Source organism: Doryrhamphus excisus, linkage group LG21 (assembly GCF_037039965.1).
Source record: "Doryrhamphus excisus strain RoL-2023G ecotype Guam linkage group LG21, RoL_Dexc_Guam_v1.1, whole genome shotgun sequence".
Taxonomy (NCBI): domain Eukaryota; kingdom Metazoa; phylum Chordata; class Actinopteri; order Syngnathiformes; family Syngnathidae; genus Doryrhamphus; species Doryrhamphus excisus.
In genome coordinates this window covers 12,742,533-12,759,534 of record NC_136377.1, presented here as the reverse complement: position 1 = coordinate 12,759,534, position 17,002 = coordinate 12,742,533, and the positions used below count along the sequence as shown (strand labels likewise).

At 41.3% G+C, this 17,002-nt stretch overlaps 2 protein-coding genes across 8 annotated transcripts in view; one reads left to right on the top strand and one right to left on the bottom strand.

Moving 5' to 3' along the window:
- The first annotated feature begins 6,185 nt into the window (after positions 1-6,185).
- On the top strand, positions 6,186-7,268 carry LOC131138684 (olfactory receptor 52D1-like). The gene has a single exon (XM_058087827.2). It carries the CDS (start codon positions 6,190-6,192, stop codon positions 7,150-7,152), a length of 963 nt encoding a protein of 320 aa, XP_057943810.2. The 5' UTR covers positions 6,186-6,189; the 3' UTR covers positions 7,153-7,268.
- A 1,848-nt stretch (positions 7,269-9,116) lies between these two features.
- The window catches only part of LOC131138574 (connector enhancer of kinase suppressor of ras 2-like), a 33,938-nt gene continuing 26,052 nt past the window's right edge, over positions 9,117-17,002 (bottom strand). For all 7 annotated transcript variants that reach the window (XM_058087597.2, XM_058087598.2, XM_078787693.1 and 4 more), the window contains 7 exons: positions 16,921-16,994; positions 16,055-16,126; positions 15,890-15,954; positions 14,871-14,971; positions 13,438-13,927; positions 11,298-11,497; positions 9,117-10,852 (listed from right to left, as the gene is read on the bottom strand). In XM_058087597.2, coding sequence (XP_057943580.2) covers positions 10,805-10,852; positions 11,298-11,497; positions 13,438-13,927; positions 14,871-14,971; positions 15,890-15,954; positions 16,055-16,126; positions 16,921-16,994 — 1,050 coding nt within the window. In that variant the 3' untranslated portion in view covers positions 9,117-10,804. The remainder of the gene's footprint in view (positions 10,853-11,297; positions 11,498-13,437; positions 13,928-14,870; positions 14,972-15,889; positions 15,955-16,054; positions 16,127-16,920; positions 16,995-17,002) is intronic.

Sequence of the window (17,002 nt, the reverse complement as noted above, 5' to 3'; positions counted from 1 at the left end):
TTTGTAGTCCCACTCCCACAAAAATGCCCGGACAGTGAGTCAGCAACTCATTGGGTGTATGCTGGAGCATATCTCAGCAGACTTTGGACGAGACGGTGCGGTACACCTTGGACTGGTCGCCAGCCAATCACAGGGCACATATAGACAAACAACCATTCACACTCACATTCATAGCTATGGACAATTTTGGAGTACCAATTAACCTAGCATGTTTTTGGAATGTGGGAGGAAACCGGAGTACCCGGAGAAAACCCACACATGCACGGGGAGGACATGCAAACTCCACACAGAGATGGCCGAGGGTGGAATTAAACCCGGGTCTCCTAGCTACGACCACTCGCCCGCCAAACTCAAACTCTGGGCTCCTGACTGTGTGGCCTGCACGCTAACCACTCGGCTTGTACTATATATATATATATATATTTATTTATTTTATATATTTTTCAACTTAAAAAAACACTTTAAAATACTAAAACAATGATCATTATTTTTTTCATTGAGTGTGACTGCTAAATAACTCACCATGGGGCCAAAGAAAGTTGGAATGCCATCCAGTTGTCATTTATAATTATTTCATATTGTTTTTATTCTCTAAAAAATGTGTTTTTGTTCATATTTTAGGGGGTCTGGTATAGATTAATTGAATATACATGATTTCTGAGAAAAAACTTTTGTACATTTCGTTTTTCATCAGGCTTTTTCCAATGAATTAATAACAAAGTCTCACTGTAATCAAAAAGTATGATGGGGTTAAATAGACTATACATTTCTACACCCGGATTGAGATGGGTCACATTATTAGAAACAGCTGTCAGTCGATGCAGTGCTGCGCAAGCTAAGACCACCATAACAAACATGTTAAATATAACCCCTCTAATACTGACTTCAAATCGACTCTATGCCTCTTTGACTTAAAGCTTCAGAAAAAACTATTAATTAAAAAAAATAAATAAATAAATTTTTGTTCATCCCAAGGAGAATAACCAAAGTCAGTGAGGACATCATATTTAATGTACTATTTGACTCCATTTCAACAGTTAAATACAGAAAATGGGTGACATAAAGCTGTTACATGACTACATCAGCGCAAACAATGCTAATTGCATCATCCACACAGCAATGCCTCATCACATCTTCTCTTCATGGACTGCTTGGGCCCACATTGCATCCCACATACTTCTCCTAGCGATCATAGAAAATGAGACACGCAGCATCTAGAAATTAAAAAAAAAAAAATATATTACACACATTCACATCACATGATGGTGACGGTGAACATCAAAACTCACAAGAAGCCTTTTCCACAGCCCAGAGGTCCAAAGAATAGTTCAGTTGGCAGACAAACTTTTCGACAAACGCCTTTCAGACCAGGGCACGACCATGGGAAGGACGCAGCCTCATTGTCAACAACTGAAATCCAATGTTATATTTACCCCATCTGCTGAGACAATAGCACACGCTGCAGACAATAGTGAGTATACTTACCATTCAGCAGTAAAACCACCAAGATGGTCCAAACCACCACACAATAACGAGACATTCTTCTTTCGTCCTTCTCTGGCTCCAAAGTGAGGATGGGTCAGGATTTAGTGGTATTGTTGGTCTGAGAGGTGGAGCAATGCTAATAAGAAGCAGCAAACGGATGATTTGGTGGCATTCAATAGAATAATAGGCATTACTGAAGAACATGCTTTTCTTAATCTAATTTAAAGAAACTAGATCACTGCGTCCAACTTGTGACTTAATGATGTCATGAGACCAACATTGCTCAGATGATAATAGATTACAGCAAGGGTGTGCAAACTTTTTACGCCACATACTGAAAAATGAAACGATGCTAGGGCCAATTTGATAAGTATTAAGTCATTCATTCATTCATTCATTTTCTACCGCTTTTCCTCACGAGGGTCGCGGGGGGTGCTGGAGCGAGAGGCATATATAGACAAACAACCATTCACACTCACATTCATACCTATGGATAATTTGGAGTCACCAATTAACCTAGCATGTTTTTGGAATGTGGGAGGAAACCGGAGTACCCGGAGAAAACCCACGCATGCACGGGGAGAACATGCAAACTCCACACAGAGATGGCCGAGGATGGAATTGAACCCTGGTCTCCGCACTAACCACTCGATCACTGTATCGCCCAAGTATATAAGTATATAAATAAATATATTTCAGAAAAATAGTCAATGATTATTGGGCGGCACGGCGGTCTAGTGGTTAGCGCGCAGACCTCACAGCTAGGAGACCAGGGTTCAATTCCACCCTCGGGCATCTCTGTGTGGAGTTTGCATGTTCTCCTCCCCGTGCATGCGTGGGTTTTCTCCGGGTTCTCCGGTTTCCTCCCACATTCCAAAAACATGCTAGGTTAATTGGTACTCCAAAATTGTCCATAGGTATGAATGTGAGTGTGAATGGTTGTTTGTCTATATGTGCCCTGTGATTGGCTGGCGACCAGTCCAGGGTGTACCCCGCCTCTCGCCTGAAGACAGCTGGGATAGGCTCCAGCACCCCCCGCGACCCTTGTGAGGAAAAAGCGGTAGAAAATGAATGAATGAGTCAATGATATTGGTGAAAAAGCAGATTATTGAACTATATTAATATAATAATAATATTATTGAATATTTAGACTTTCTTGCACTGTGGACAAATGGTTAGCACACAGGCCACACAGCTAGAAGAACAGGGTTCGGTTCCCCTCTCTGTCATCTCTGTGTGGAGTTTTCATGTTCTCCCCGTGCATGCGTGGGTTTTCTCCCACATTCCAAAAACATGCTAGGTTAATTAGCGACTCCAAATTGTCCATAGGTATGAATGTGAGTGTGAATGGTTGTTTGTCTATATGTGCCCTGTGATTGGCTGGCCACCAGTCCAGGGTGTACCCCGCCTCTCGCCCTAATACAGCTGGGATAGGCTCCAGCATTGCCGGTGACCCCAGTGAGGATAAGCGGTATAGAAAATGGATGAATGGAACAGATTGGACTGCAGCTATATTTTAATAAACAAATGAATTGAGAATAAATGTATCAGACAATATGGTATTCAGCCTTCTAGTCCTTCAATGTACTGTACCTTACCAACTTTTGTTGGTTCTCATGGATCCAGATCGCTTAGGAGAAATGGCGCTAATGGCTGTGGTGAGCTCATCAAGTCCATCAAATGAAATAATAAAACTATGACTACTCCAGTGTAGATGATTGAAGTACAGAATGAAGTACAGCCGACCCTTGTTTTCAAATGATCGAGTTTTAGTACAGTTCGGTTCTCAACAATTTTTTTGCCTCAGCTGTCATACAATATTGCATGTAACAAACTAGTCAGTTGTACACAAACAACTTCTTTTTTGTGAGAAATGTAAAAAAATACTATTTTTTTTTTTTAAAAGAACACATTAAATAATGAAGCCCTCCCGTTCTGCCCCTCGCCGTCTTTGTCAACAAAAGCCTTCAGTAATGGTAGAAAGGTAGAAAGTGTTGAATTATCCATTTCATTCGTCATAGCTAATTATTTGTTATTCTTTTCTTCATATTTTGAAACAGATGGATTGGATTGACATTATTTCCTACAGGAAAAATTGCTTTGGATTCATCTGACCTTTGGGAAGTAGAGGTACCACTGTATCCATACTAGGTGTCTCACTGAAATAAGGTCTGTCGTTGTTATCCTTGGTGCAAAGGCCACTGGTCTGCAGAGACACTTTTGCCTCAGTGTTGCATCATGATCTCCAAAGGGAGCCCAACTTTTGTTTTCTTTCTATCGTCTTTATTCTCACGACACTGTCCAAAGCACTGGAGGCTCATTGCCTTGAAAAGGAACAGAAACACATAGTGGACTAATGACCTCTCATGAGTATGTTCCATTTGCATCATGTTTATCAGCAAACACATGTCCTGTATTCTTGTGACAGCAATGGCAACAACTACTCCTTTCATGCTTCAAAGCCATGTTAAATTGCTTTGACCCATGACAACCATTGCAATCGTCATACAGAACATAGGTCCATACGGTCACAGGTACATTGACTTACTTCATGTTTTCACTTTATAATGTCAACAGATTGGTTACTTACCGTCAAACTGATACACTGCTGGTTTCCTTTTTTTTAACTTAACAAAATTTGGGAATTCACATATCATTGTCATCAAGACATCAACAAATCTCAAACTTCAGCTCAGTGAGCGCCTTATGGATAAACGTCACACATTTCAGCACCTTAGTGCTACACCACGGACCAGTGTGATTTAGGTGTTTTTTTCACGGACTGGCAATATGTGGCAGAAAAATACAGCAAATAGAAAATAACACAACGGGGCTAAAAGCAAATATTCAGTGCAGGGAAAATAGAACTCACCCGCTGAATCAGCTTGTTTTGTTGAGATGAGATGGTCCCATCTAGGTGTGATGGGAGACAGTGAGTCGTTAAGGATTTATTTATTATTTCTGTGTGAATGAAAATAATAAGAGATGGGAAACATGTTGAATGATGCCAGTTTATGATTTCACACATTGTAGTTAGTCCAGAATTTCAGACATGGCACTTTTTGTTGTTTTTATATGGATGTTTGTGCAACATAAAAAAGTGCAGCTTTCCAAATTGTATAGCTGTCAGCATCATTTAAATGGATTCTTATTCATGAATACAGTAAAGTCTTGTTATATCGATATTGTCGGGAGTCGGAAAAAATATCGATATAACCGGACTGTCGATATATCCGATCCTGCGCCGAACTGCATTAAAAGTGGGCAATAATGCACTCGACATTGTTCTATAGTATAGAACAATGTTGAGCAGCTTAAATCAATCTTTGCTTAAGGATTTCAATACCAAAAAAGAACACGGCGAACGGCTGCTTCCAGTCAACTTTATTTTTCACTCTTCCACCACCAGAGCACAGCACACACACCGATTCCCGCACTTCCTGGTTCACAGGTCACGCTCAACCCGCCCCACATAGCTGGCAAAACACATGCCTGCAACAGAAGAACCAACAAACGCCAGCATGTACATATGAAAAACAGTGATTATTGCAAGCGATAAAAAGATATCTGAATACAACACAATTAAATACATGTATTTGTACGCTTGTGTCTTCGTTGGAATAGGTGTGTATGCTATGTCAGTTGGTTCTTCTGTTGCAGGCATGTGTTTGGCCAGCTATGTGGGGCGGGTTGAGCATGACCTGTGAACCAGGAAGTGCGGGAATCGGTGTGTGTGTGCTGCGCTCTGGTGGTGGAAGTGTGAAAAATAAAGTTGACTGGAAGCAGCCGTTCGCCGTGTTCTTTTTTGGTATTGAAATCCTTAAGCAAAGATTGATTTAAGCTGCTTTTGTATCGATATAAGCAGACCAAATTGGCTGGCGGGAGATGAAAAGGGCATCGTAGTAACCGGATTATCATAATAACCGGGTATCGTACTAACGGAACTAATTATATCATAAAAGACTAGAAATTTGCCGGGAAATGAAAATAGTATCGTAATAAGCAGTACTTCGATATAACCGATATCGCTATAACAAGACTTTACTGTATATTAAGACTAACGCACAGACCGGTATGAATGAAAATAATAAGAGATGGGAAACGTGTTGAATGATGCCAGTTTATGATTTCACAGATTGTAGTTAGTGCAGAGTTTCAGACTTGGCACTTTACATTGTTTTATATGGATGTTTGTGCCACATAAAAAAGTGCAGCTTTCCAAATTGTATAGCTAAGACTAACCCATCTTGTTGATAATAGGGGAACTTGTTGGCTGTTTGTCATTGTTTTCTTAATGACTATTCTGTTGAGAGAAAATTTTTCATAATAAATATGGCACTTTCTCTATAACTTACATTGCATATTGCAGTATTTGTTTTAAAGCATATATTCTTGAAATATATATTACATCTTGAACATGTTTCCACATCACCAAGTCAGTATACATACCGTGTTTTTCTGTAACCACGGTAACAAAAATCAGACCATGTGCCAAAGGCGTCAAAGCAGCAAACAAAGCCCACCTTGAGCAAGCATAAAAGGACGCCCACACACGGGGGCTACACTCAGCCGCATGGAGAGGTGGGCACCGACACAGGTACTTTGAAGCATGACTGCAGAGTCATGCTGCTGAGCTTATGTGAAATGTGTTTCATGTACTCAAAGAGCTGTTCTAACCAAATCTCTTGAATTCCTTCCAGAAGCATGGTCAACGCGACAGTACTCACCTTCACCATGACTGCATATGCGGTCATGGAGAACTACAAACACAAGCTCTTTCTCCTTTTCCTCTTGCTGTATGTCGCTACTGTCTTTCTAAATGTACTGCTGATCGCTGTCATTGTGCAAAACAAAGAGCTGCAGCAGCCCATGAATGTTTTTGTGTGCATGTTATGTTTGAATGAGATGTACGGCAGCAGCGCCTTGTTGCCGTCAGTTATGAGCGTGCTCCTGTTCAAGACTCCTGAGGTCAGCGTCAAGTGGTGCATGGCTCAAGTCTTTTTCTTGCACACGTATGCAGGGGCTGAGTTTTGCATATTAGCTCTCATGGGGTACGACCGCTTTGTCGCCATCTGCTACCCCCTCCATTATAACACAATCATGTGCCATTCAAAGGTGATCAAACTGGTGGTATGTGTGGGTCTCTATCCATTTGTTCTATTTGCCGGCTATTTCTGTCTCAACCTGCAGCTGAGTTTTTGTGGGAAAAACTTGCCAAAGTTATACTGCGTCAACATGGAACTGGTAAACAACGCGTGTTCAAATGTATCGCACATAGGTATCGTGGGGCTTGTGCTGATTTTATTTTTTGTCGTGCCTCAAGTTATCATGATTGTTTTCTCCTATGGTCAAATAGCGAGAGTGTGTAAGAAATTATCAAAAGAATCTCAAGGAAATGCTCTTAAAACATGCGTACCACATTTATTATCTTTGCTCAATTACACCATTGGCTCCATGTTTGAAATTATCCAAACGAGGTTCAATATGAATCACATCGCCATGGAAGTACGCATCTTTTTGTCTTTATATTTTGTCATCATTCCACCAATTACCAACCCGCTGCTGTACGGACTCGGAGCTCAAATTGTTCGAGTCCACATCATCAAGTTGTTTATTAAATACAGGATCTTGATGGTAAAAGTGACAAGGAGGATGATAACGGCTTAATCTAAAGCCTAAAGCCAGGGGGAGGTCCAATTTTTTGTATTTGTGGGCCGTTGGAATTTTTTGTAACCCATGTAGATATGCTAAGAACTCATATATATTTAAAGAAAAAAACATCTTGCCAGCTTGTGTTTTTTTCTTTAGTTTTCTTATTTAATTGCATTTTTTTTTTAAATATGTTGACTCCTAAGCCACACTTTGGAGACCCCTGCATCGACAATGATCCATAATAATCATCCATAATATAGAAAAATGCAGTTTATACATTTCCTCCGTGCCATGTACCTCATCGTTTTTTCTTGTCACATTTTGAATCCATACAAAGCAAAGAGAAACGGACAACGCTGATTCACATTCATGTCATCCGTTCCCTAAAATCCCTATAAAAACATATTTGTTTACAATTCAAACTACTGTTCAATCAAAAAGCCCGCAAATAAATATGCTGACTCTCACACCTCCCAAAGCAGAAAACACTTAATTACTTCTTGTTCAAAGTGTGTGTACTGGGAACATTACTGTAATATTACCAACCATTAAGAAATAAAATTGTTGTGATTAATTAAAATGCACTGTCTGGGTGTTTAGATGAAAATATTAACAAATACTTAATGAAAATGGCATTTTGTCTTATTTTTCTTATATATTTTGTAATCAAATGATTAAGTTCATTATGATATTTTGCAAAGCTGGTTGAAATATGAATTTCTCTTGGAGGTTACCTTGCCTCTCTCTCTCTATCTAAATAAAATGTTTTTTTCTTATCTGTCCTGCTCGGCTGCTTAACCGTGCATTATAGGTGGACTGGAAGTTTATTCATAATTCTAATTAAAATAATTATTGTGGAGGTAATTTTAGTAAAAAAATAGTAGTAATAAAAGCCACATGAGAAAAGACCTTTCATGCATGCTAGTAAGAGGGTTCTATATTTTTTTTAAAAATGCATATTTATGCATATTTAACTGTTCCATCAATGGCTTTTTTTGTCAGCTGCTGACTCACACTTTCATTAAGTCAACATTTATAAGCTAAAAGTCGGTCTACATTAAGTAGCATGTGAACATGTGTTGTGGTCTGCGTCCTGATTGGCTAAGGGACTGTAGACCATTGTCAATAAATTGTCTTTGTGCCTTCCTGTGCAGTACACAATAGGTTCAGCTTGCCAAATTTGCATAAATGTTCGATCACAAGCAGTGTGTTTGATCCTTGACAACACCTACAGTGTCAATGAAACATTCTGCACCATCAAAGGCACCTGAGGTTGCAGGAAGGAAGAAGGGAAAAAAAAAAACAGGAGCAATATGTTTTAACAAGGATGCAAAAACACTACAATACAGTGGAATGACGCAATGATGATGAAGAGGCACAGTCAGACGAGTGAAATACACGAGTCACTTAAGGATTTTTTTGTGTCCAACCTGGTGGACTAATTGTTCGAATGCAAACAAAGATTAGACATTTTTTGACTGTTTAAACAAGAGATAAATGCGAGAAAATGTTAATGCCCGTCTGAAAAAATTTATATGTAAATAAAATGTATGGTTAACGGTCTTTCAGCCTTAAAACTGTAAAAAAAAATTAAATTGGTTACTTTGTGGCTTTCACTTATTGTGGGCTATTTTGGGAACCGACCCCCATGACAAATGACGGTACACTGTATATCATTTATGAAGATATGAAAAAACTAAAAGTAAACTGAAAGAAGCTTAAAGGGGACCTGTTATGCTAATTTCCGTCCCTTAGTATTGAGTTATGTACTCCTACAGAGCAGCTACACACAATAACCATAACACAATAACAATAATAATAATGTTGGGGGGCAGGGTTACCTTCCCACTGCACAAACCTCATCATCTCAGCATCGATTAACAGGAGAAAATAACATTCTAACAACATTTATAGGTCAGAAAAGTGGAAAAAGCATAATAGGTCCCCATTAAATATAAGTATGACAAAAGCATGTCGCCTGTGTGCCCACGCCATACTTTATTGTTAAATAAAAGTACTGTATTGCAGCTACAATATGGCAATATGCACACATGTGCAGTTTAAACAGCATGGTCATGTGTTTTAGTATTACAAAACATGCTTGTACATGAAACACTTAATCATAAATACAGTAGATACTCCATGTTTTTTTTACAGTGAAATTAGCTTTTCTTAAAATAATTCTTGTGGTTGAGGCGAATTTACCACAATTAGAAATAAAAAAATTTATTTTTGCCACCATTGGAAAGACAGCATGCATACAAAAATAGACAACTATTCTGACCATTCCTTTTGTATTTTACAATACTATTTCCTTATTGCCAAAGGTTAGATCCCCCCCCCCCATCTTGTTCTTGAAAAAGTACAATGTACATTCACAATCACTGAGGCACAGCACTTGTTAACAATTTGTATCCCAGCACATATCCTCAAGACATTGTGTAGTAATGTCATACTTAATAATATAGATTCATCATACACATAACTAAGTGTGTACATCCAAAATAGTAATTCAGTTGCACACAATTCCAGCAAAGAGTGACAGGAAACAGCCATGCATGTGTAACGGATGTCAGCTGAACGCTCGGGCTTTTAGCTCAATGCCTAGCGTTCTCAACTCTCATTCAGTGGGCCTTGGTTTGAACCCCCCGACATGGGCAGGGGGCAAACCAGATGGGTTAGTACGTATATTGGTGCTGTGACCCAGATGAGAGTGAGCTAGCGGGGGTGATGCAGCTGTGCAAGAAAGAGTACATTTATAAGCCTCACTCCCTGATGCATTAAGAGCTGTGCTAGAGATTGAGTCTCAGCTCGACGGCTATGCAACAGATACCAGCTGGTGCAGCTGTACAAATGTACAATGGTATACAAGACTTCCAGATGCCTTCAGAGTCATGCTGGACACTGAGTTGAGAGTTCTGGCTTTTAGGTTTGTGTAATGGCTGCCAGCTGGTGTAACTGCACAAGAGTACGTTGGTAAACCTCACTCCCTGACACCTTTAGAGTCGCGCTGGACATTGTGTTTTTTAGCTCAATGCCTATGTAATGGATGAACAGTTGGTGCCGTTGTGCTAAAGTTGGTAAACCTCAGTTCCTGATGCTTTAAGAGTTGCTCCGGACATTGTGTCAACAACATGGGCTTTTAGCTCAATGCCTATGCAACGAATGCCAGTTGATGCAGCTGTGTGAGAGTACGTTGGTAAACCGTAACAGCCATGCTAGACATGCCTATGTAATGGATGCCAGTTGATGGCGCTGACGCCTTAAGAGTGTCACCACCATTCTGTTACACAGGACATCGAGTTGACAGCTTAAGTTTTTAGCTCAACTTCTGCAGATCCTGGTTTGATCCTGTGTGAAACACAGGGCTGGCAGAACCAGGCGGGTTACACCCAGCATTTACGACTCTTTCCGTGGACCGTATTTCAAGCCCCAGGCGTGTGCAGGGTTACACACGTGAACCAGTCCATCAAGTCCATGACATACACGCAAAGTGCTTTTGTTCCCCCCAAACCAGTGCTTGACCTCTTGGAACGGTTCTCATCCTCAAAACAACAAAAAAGATGTGTGAGGGGTACCAAGAAAGAAGGTAAAAGAAGATTTCTGGTGCCTTTTCATCTCCGGCTGCTGCTTGAGGCACACAAACGGACGCTGGAGGCATCACAGATTAGCCTAAAAAGCCCATTGAGCGGTTTGTGTCTTGAAGAGGGACATTCTGAAAGAAGATAAGACATGGGTGTTAGTATTGCAAACCACAGCAGCATATTCAGAGGTACAATACAGTAAAGTCTCGTTATATCGATATCGGTTATAACGAATTACTGCTTATTACGATACTATTTTCATTTCCCGGCAAATTTCTAGTCTTTTATGATATAATTAGTTCCGTTAGTACGATACCCGGTTATTATGATAATCCGGTTACTACGATGCCCTTTTCATCTCCCGCCAGCCAATTTGGTCTGCTTATATCGATCTTAAATCAATCTTTGCTTAAGGATTTCAATACCAAAAAAGAGTGCATTATTGCTCACTTTTAATGCAGTTCGGCGCAGGATCGGATATATGGATAGTCCGGTTATATCGATATTTTTTCCGACTCCCGAGAATATTGATATAACGAGACTTTACTGTATATGGGTGCAGCAATGTGGCTGTACATTAAGAGAACTGTGAAGGATGCGGAGGCGGTGAAGCTTGTCGTTGAGCAGAGGGTCGTTAACTCGGCGAACAAACGAGCGCTTGTACTCCAAGCGGCTGGATGATCGGTGGTCTGCTGAGGTGGACAGACTGGTCTGCTCCAGAGCTCGATACAAATCCCCCACTGAGTCCGACTGCAGTCTCAAGTCTCGTCCACGTCCTTCAAAAGAGCCAGAGGATAAAAGTTATCATTCATTTTTATACATGAGCTGTTTGCATTATAGTAACAGTTGGAGTATAAAAAAACCTGTTTACCTTCTAAATATGGGTTTTAACATTATAGAACCTTCTAAACATGAACCAGTACCCATGTCATTCAAGCATGTTACCCAATATAGTAGATATAAACAGAGAAAATATGCTATTTAAGACATAAATAAGTATTATTGCTTGTGTGTTGCAATAAATGCGGTACGGATATGTGGACAGGAAGTGACGTTGGGAGTTGAGTTTTAGCTGGATTACGGCAACAACAGTTGACTGTTATTGTTAGGGTCAAGGGGGTGCTGGAGCCTATCCCAGCTGTCTTCAGGCGAGAGGCGGGGTACACCCTGGACTGGTCGCCAGCCAATCACAGGGCACATATAGACAAACAACCATTCACACTCCCATTCATACAATTTGGAGTGGCCAATTAACCTAGCATATTTTTGGAATGTGGGAGGAAACCGGAGTACCCGGAGAGAACATACAGACTCTACCCAGAGTTGGCTGAGGGTGGAATTGAACTCGAGTCTCCCAGATGTAAGGCCTGCGCGCTAACCACTCGTCCACCGTGCAGCCCTATTAATATTATTCATTCATTCATTTTCTATCGCTTTTTCCTCACGAGGGTCGCAGGGGTGCTGGAGCCTAGCCCAGCTGTCTTCAGGCGAGAGGCGGGGTACACCCTGGACTGGTGGCCAGCCAATCACAGGGCACATATAGACAAACAACCATTCACACTCCCATTCATACAATTTGGAGTGGCCAATTAACCTAGCATGTTTTTGGAATGTGGGAGGAAACCGGAGTACCCGGAGAGAACATACAGACTCTACCCAGAGTTGACTGAGGGTGGAATTGAACTCGAGTCTCCCAGCTGTGAGGCCTGCGCGCTAACCACTCGTCCACCGTGCAGCCCTGTTAATATTATTCATTCATTTTCTATCGCTTTTTCCTCACGAGGGTCGCAGGGGTGCTGGAGCCTATCCCAGCTGTCTTCGGGCGAGAGGCGGGGTACGCCCTGGACTGGTGGCCAGCCAATCACAGGGCACATATAGACAAACAACCATTCACACTCACATTCATACCTATGGACAATTTGGAGCGGCCCTGTTAATATTATGTTTATGTAATTATTATTCTACTTTACTGGATTTTTAATTTAGGTAAAAATACATAAAATTAATAACAGCATTTGTTTTTATTCAACCACAGAGCATAATGATTTATTAATAAAAAAACCGTGATAGAGTGGAGCCACAAAATTCAAATCATAATGTAGCAAAGGACGACTGTATAAGAATCTTAATAATACATTGTTGCCATGTAGAAAACATCCATTATGGACTTCACGAAAATATTAGGATATTGTGTAAAAGCTGCATTAATGAATCATCCTGATGTGATAGCGTCACCGTTGCTGTGTATGCTGTCACATACTGCCCTCAGATGGAAAGACAATGACACTACACTCATGTAGAAGCTATGTGTCGTACAGTATCATGCTTGTTTGGTGCTCCTCCCACGCCAAGAGAAAAGTGAACATACAGGAGCATGCATCTTTATCATGTTCAACATTAACATGCCTGAGAGGATTGATCCCAGCTCTAGCATCCAAACACTGCCACGAGGCACTGTGACACCTCCAATGAGGAGGAAGGAGAGGAGTGTTCAATTGAATGGACTCGGACTGCCAAGACAGATGTGTATTAAAACACTGAATTTCCTCACACTTAATAAAGTGCCCTGGAGCTCTGCCAGCAAGCCACGGCCAATCCAATCCTATAACAACATTAGCCCCACAAACACACACCATGCTGTGTGTACAAGGCTTGATATAAAAGCTTTTTCAAAAGCTGTCAAACATGCTTGTTGAGTCTTCATCGGTTATCTAACCTATTTCCCTGGGCCGCTCCAGCTGGTAGTGTCGAGGTGCTCTGTCATCCGACGCACCGGCGTTGGCGGCCAGGATGGCGTGAAGACCACTGTCTCTGGGTAGCGTGAAGCTGCGAGGCTTCCCTCCCACCTCCGAATCAATACTGGACCTGATGGGCAGGGGTAAGGCTTGGTACTGTTCCTGCAGCAGGCTTCGCTGTGCGGGCAACGTGGACTGCCTGCGGTACTCCATGGCCAGTTGGTCCCTGTCCCTGGATAGCAGGGATTCCTCAACGGGATACGCCTGGAGGAAGTGCTTTCTGGCGTTGCTCTCCATCTGGTCCTGCCAGGAGTTTCGGTGGTTGCTTGCCTTCGGCCCAGGGGAGATGCCGCCATTGTTGTTGCTGCAGCCTTCTAGAGGCTCCGAGTGGTAATCCTCGTGTGAGGAACGTGACTGGAACGTGTCCGATGAGGAGAAATGGCCACGTTTAGGTTCTAAAAATGGGCTCACCTAAAATACATCAAATGTTATGCAATCAATATTTTCATATATTGGTTCAATTTAAATTCAAATCTGAGTTTACATCCAGCACTTTTCTACATTTGTACTCATGATGATTACTTTGATGTATTGTAGCTACACCTCACTGTGGCATGCTAATAATGCAACATGATTATTGCACAGGTTGCCTTAGACTGGCCACATTCTGGAGTTGCCTTTTGTTGTGGCCAGCCTAAGGTACACCTCTCTTACCAAGATGCATAATGCATGATTAATGCACAGGTGTCCCTTAAGCTAAGATAACCCACTCACCTCACAGGGGTGGCATACCAAAATGCTGATTAGACTCACAGTTCTACCACAGGCTGGCCAAAACAAAAGGCAACTTCAAAATGTAATGTTTCATATTGATTGATTGACAAAAGTGTACATCTTCATTATTAGCATCTTGATAAAACAGCATGATTATTGCACATGTGTGCTTTTGGCTGGCCACAATAAAAGGCCACTTCAAAATGTGCTATTTGTATTGACTGATTGATAAAAGTGCACATTTACGTTATCAGCATCTTAATTTGACAGCATGATTATACATGTGCGCCTTTGGCTGGCCACAATAAAAGGTCACTTCAAAATGTGCTGTTTTATATTGATTGATAAAAGCGCACATTTCATTATCAGCATCTTGATTAAAAAACATGATTATTTCATACGTGTGTCTTTGGCTGGCCACAATAAAAGGTCAGTCCAAAATGAATCAATGAATGTAAAACTGCACATTTTATTGTGGCCAGCTCAAGACACTCCTGTTCGCTAATCATGCTGTCTAATCAACATCTTGACATGGCACTCTAAACCTCACTCTTTTAGCTCAATGCCTAGGTGCTCTCATCGCTCATTTGGTGGACTGTGGTTTGAGCCCCAGGTGTGTATAGGTTACACTCGTACTTACTGATGATGCCCTGGGATAAGTGTCATATGGTGGCGGGGGACTGTCCTGTTTGGACATGGACGACATGTCCATGTCCTCATGGTCACTCTCACTCCAATAATCTATTCAGGAACAAACACAGCAGAATCAAACCTAACTTTTAAAAGTCAGATTATGTTAACTAATTCGCTCCCAAAGACTTATTTATACATCTTTTATGTTTTTTTTTTAATGCAAGAGGCATAAAGAGGTGATGATGCAACTCCACAATAGGATAGAGGACAGTTTTAAGCAAAAAAAAAAACGGAACTTTGATAAGAGCACAACCTCCATCGAGAGGGATGGCTGGGAATGAATGAGTTAATATGATACAAAATGTTCTTGCACAGATACCAGCTGTGTCTCTGAAATGCAGTTTAGGTCAGAATGAGCACCATTGTAGGTGTGATTTAAAGGTCTACTTGGAGTGTGAAGATGCAAGAATGCCTTGTGAAGTTCTCTGGAGGCGTTATGTTATGCGTCATTTCATTTTCTATGATGTAAGAACCCCCCCCCCCCCCCCCCCCCCCCAAAAGCCACATACATCAAACGACAGACCAGTTCTCACCCACACTTCACCATCGCTCAGTTCCTACACAGGTTACTCAAAATAGAACCTTGATTTCTGGCCCATTTGGGTTCATGTGACGTCAAGCGTTTAGTACTCAGCTTATATCAAATGTGAAATTGATAAGAAAAGTGCCCGTGTTTCCAGCTCAATATCCTACATGAGTCAGAGCCTTTCAAATTTGACAGTGAGATGTGAGTGGGAGATGGTGCTAATTACGTCTCACGTCGGAGAACGGAGAGAGCTTCACTGAAACACACAACTGTTTAAAAAAGTACATGTGAGTGTGTAACAAAACACACACGGGACACAATAGAAATAACAAGCATAGAAATTATTACACAAAATTATACAGCACAGTATAAAGTGATAAATACTGTATATATAATAATACTTTGTCTACATGGCGCATTTACTGTTCAACCATACCCACCTTGGTCCCGGATTTGGTCCGGCTCGGAGTATCCCGCCACGGCCATGCTGAGACGACTCAACCACCTGTGAGACCAAAGGAGGGTGGAGACGGTAAGAAGGGTATAACAATGAAAGCATTGCTGAAGTTTAAACTGTACAACTTGTGTCAGGCTCATTAACTCACCGAGACATGTCGTCTACGTTTTCTGCCGCAAAGTAGAAAGTCTTAATCTTCGGGTGGCAAGCCTTGAAAGCGCTAAAACAGAACCAAACGTTTTCAATTCAAAATGGCAGCACTAAAGAACAAGGCCATGTAGAATACATCTGTCCTCACTTTTTGTATGTGTCAATGTGACACATAACCTGCCATGGGGCCAAAGAGGTGAGAAGTGGTGAGTACCAGCAATTTGATAAAGAAGTTGAGAAAGGGGGCGGCACGGCGATCGAGTGGTTAGCACGCAGATCTAACAGCTAGGAGACCAGGGTTCAATTCCACCCTCGGCCATCTCTGTGTGGAGTTTGCATGTTCTCCCCGTGAATGCGTTTCCGGTTTCCTCCCACATTCCAAAAACTATGATTGGCTGGCGACCAGTCCAGGGTGTACCCCGCCTGGGATAGGCTCCAGCACCCCCGCGACCCTCGTGAGGAAACGCGGTAGAAAATTAATGAAGTTGAGAAAGGCTTTGAATTCCATCGAACCGGATGTACGGGAAGTCTGCCTCAACAATAACTTCCATCCGTTCGTTATTATTTCACAGTGTTTTCTGCATATACATTATATTACATTATATTATAATTGGCGACTCCAAATTGTCCATAGGTAAGAATGTGAGTGTGAATAATTGTTTTTGTTTATGTGCCCTGTGATTGGCTAGCGACCGGTCCAGGGTGTACCCCGCCTCTCCAAGACAGCTGGGAGAGGCTCCAGCATGTGGTAGAATATGAATTAATGAATATTATATTACATTACATTATATTCATATTTTACATTTAAAAGTAAATGGAGAAAATGGAAATATAGAAATCCAAATAAAAAAAAGCATGACTCACTACTTTCTCCTGCATTCAGTGGCACGATCAATCTTAAACTCTGGAAGATTGACAAATCCTTCTGCCTTCTCATCCTGTGGTG

Excerpts from the sequence above, each read along its gene's own strand:
- LOC131138684 (XM_058087827.2), top strand. The coding sequence starts at position 6,190 with ATGGTCAACGCGACAGTACTCACCTTCACCATGACTGCATATGCGGTC.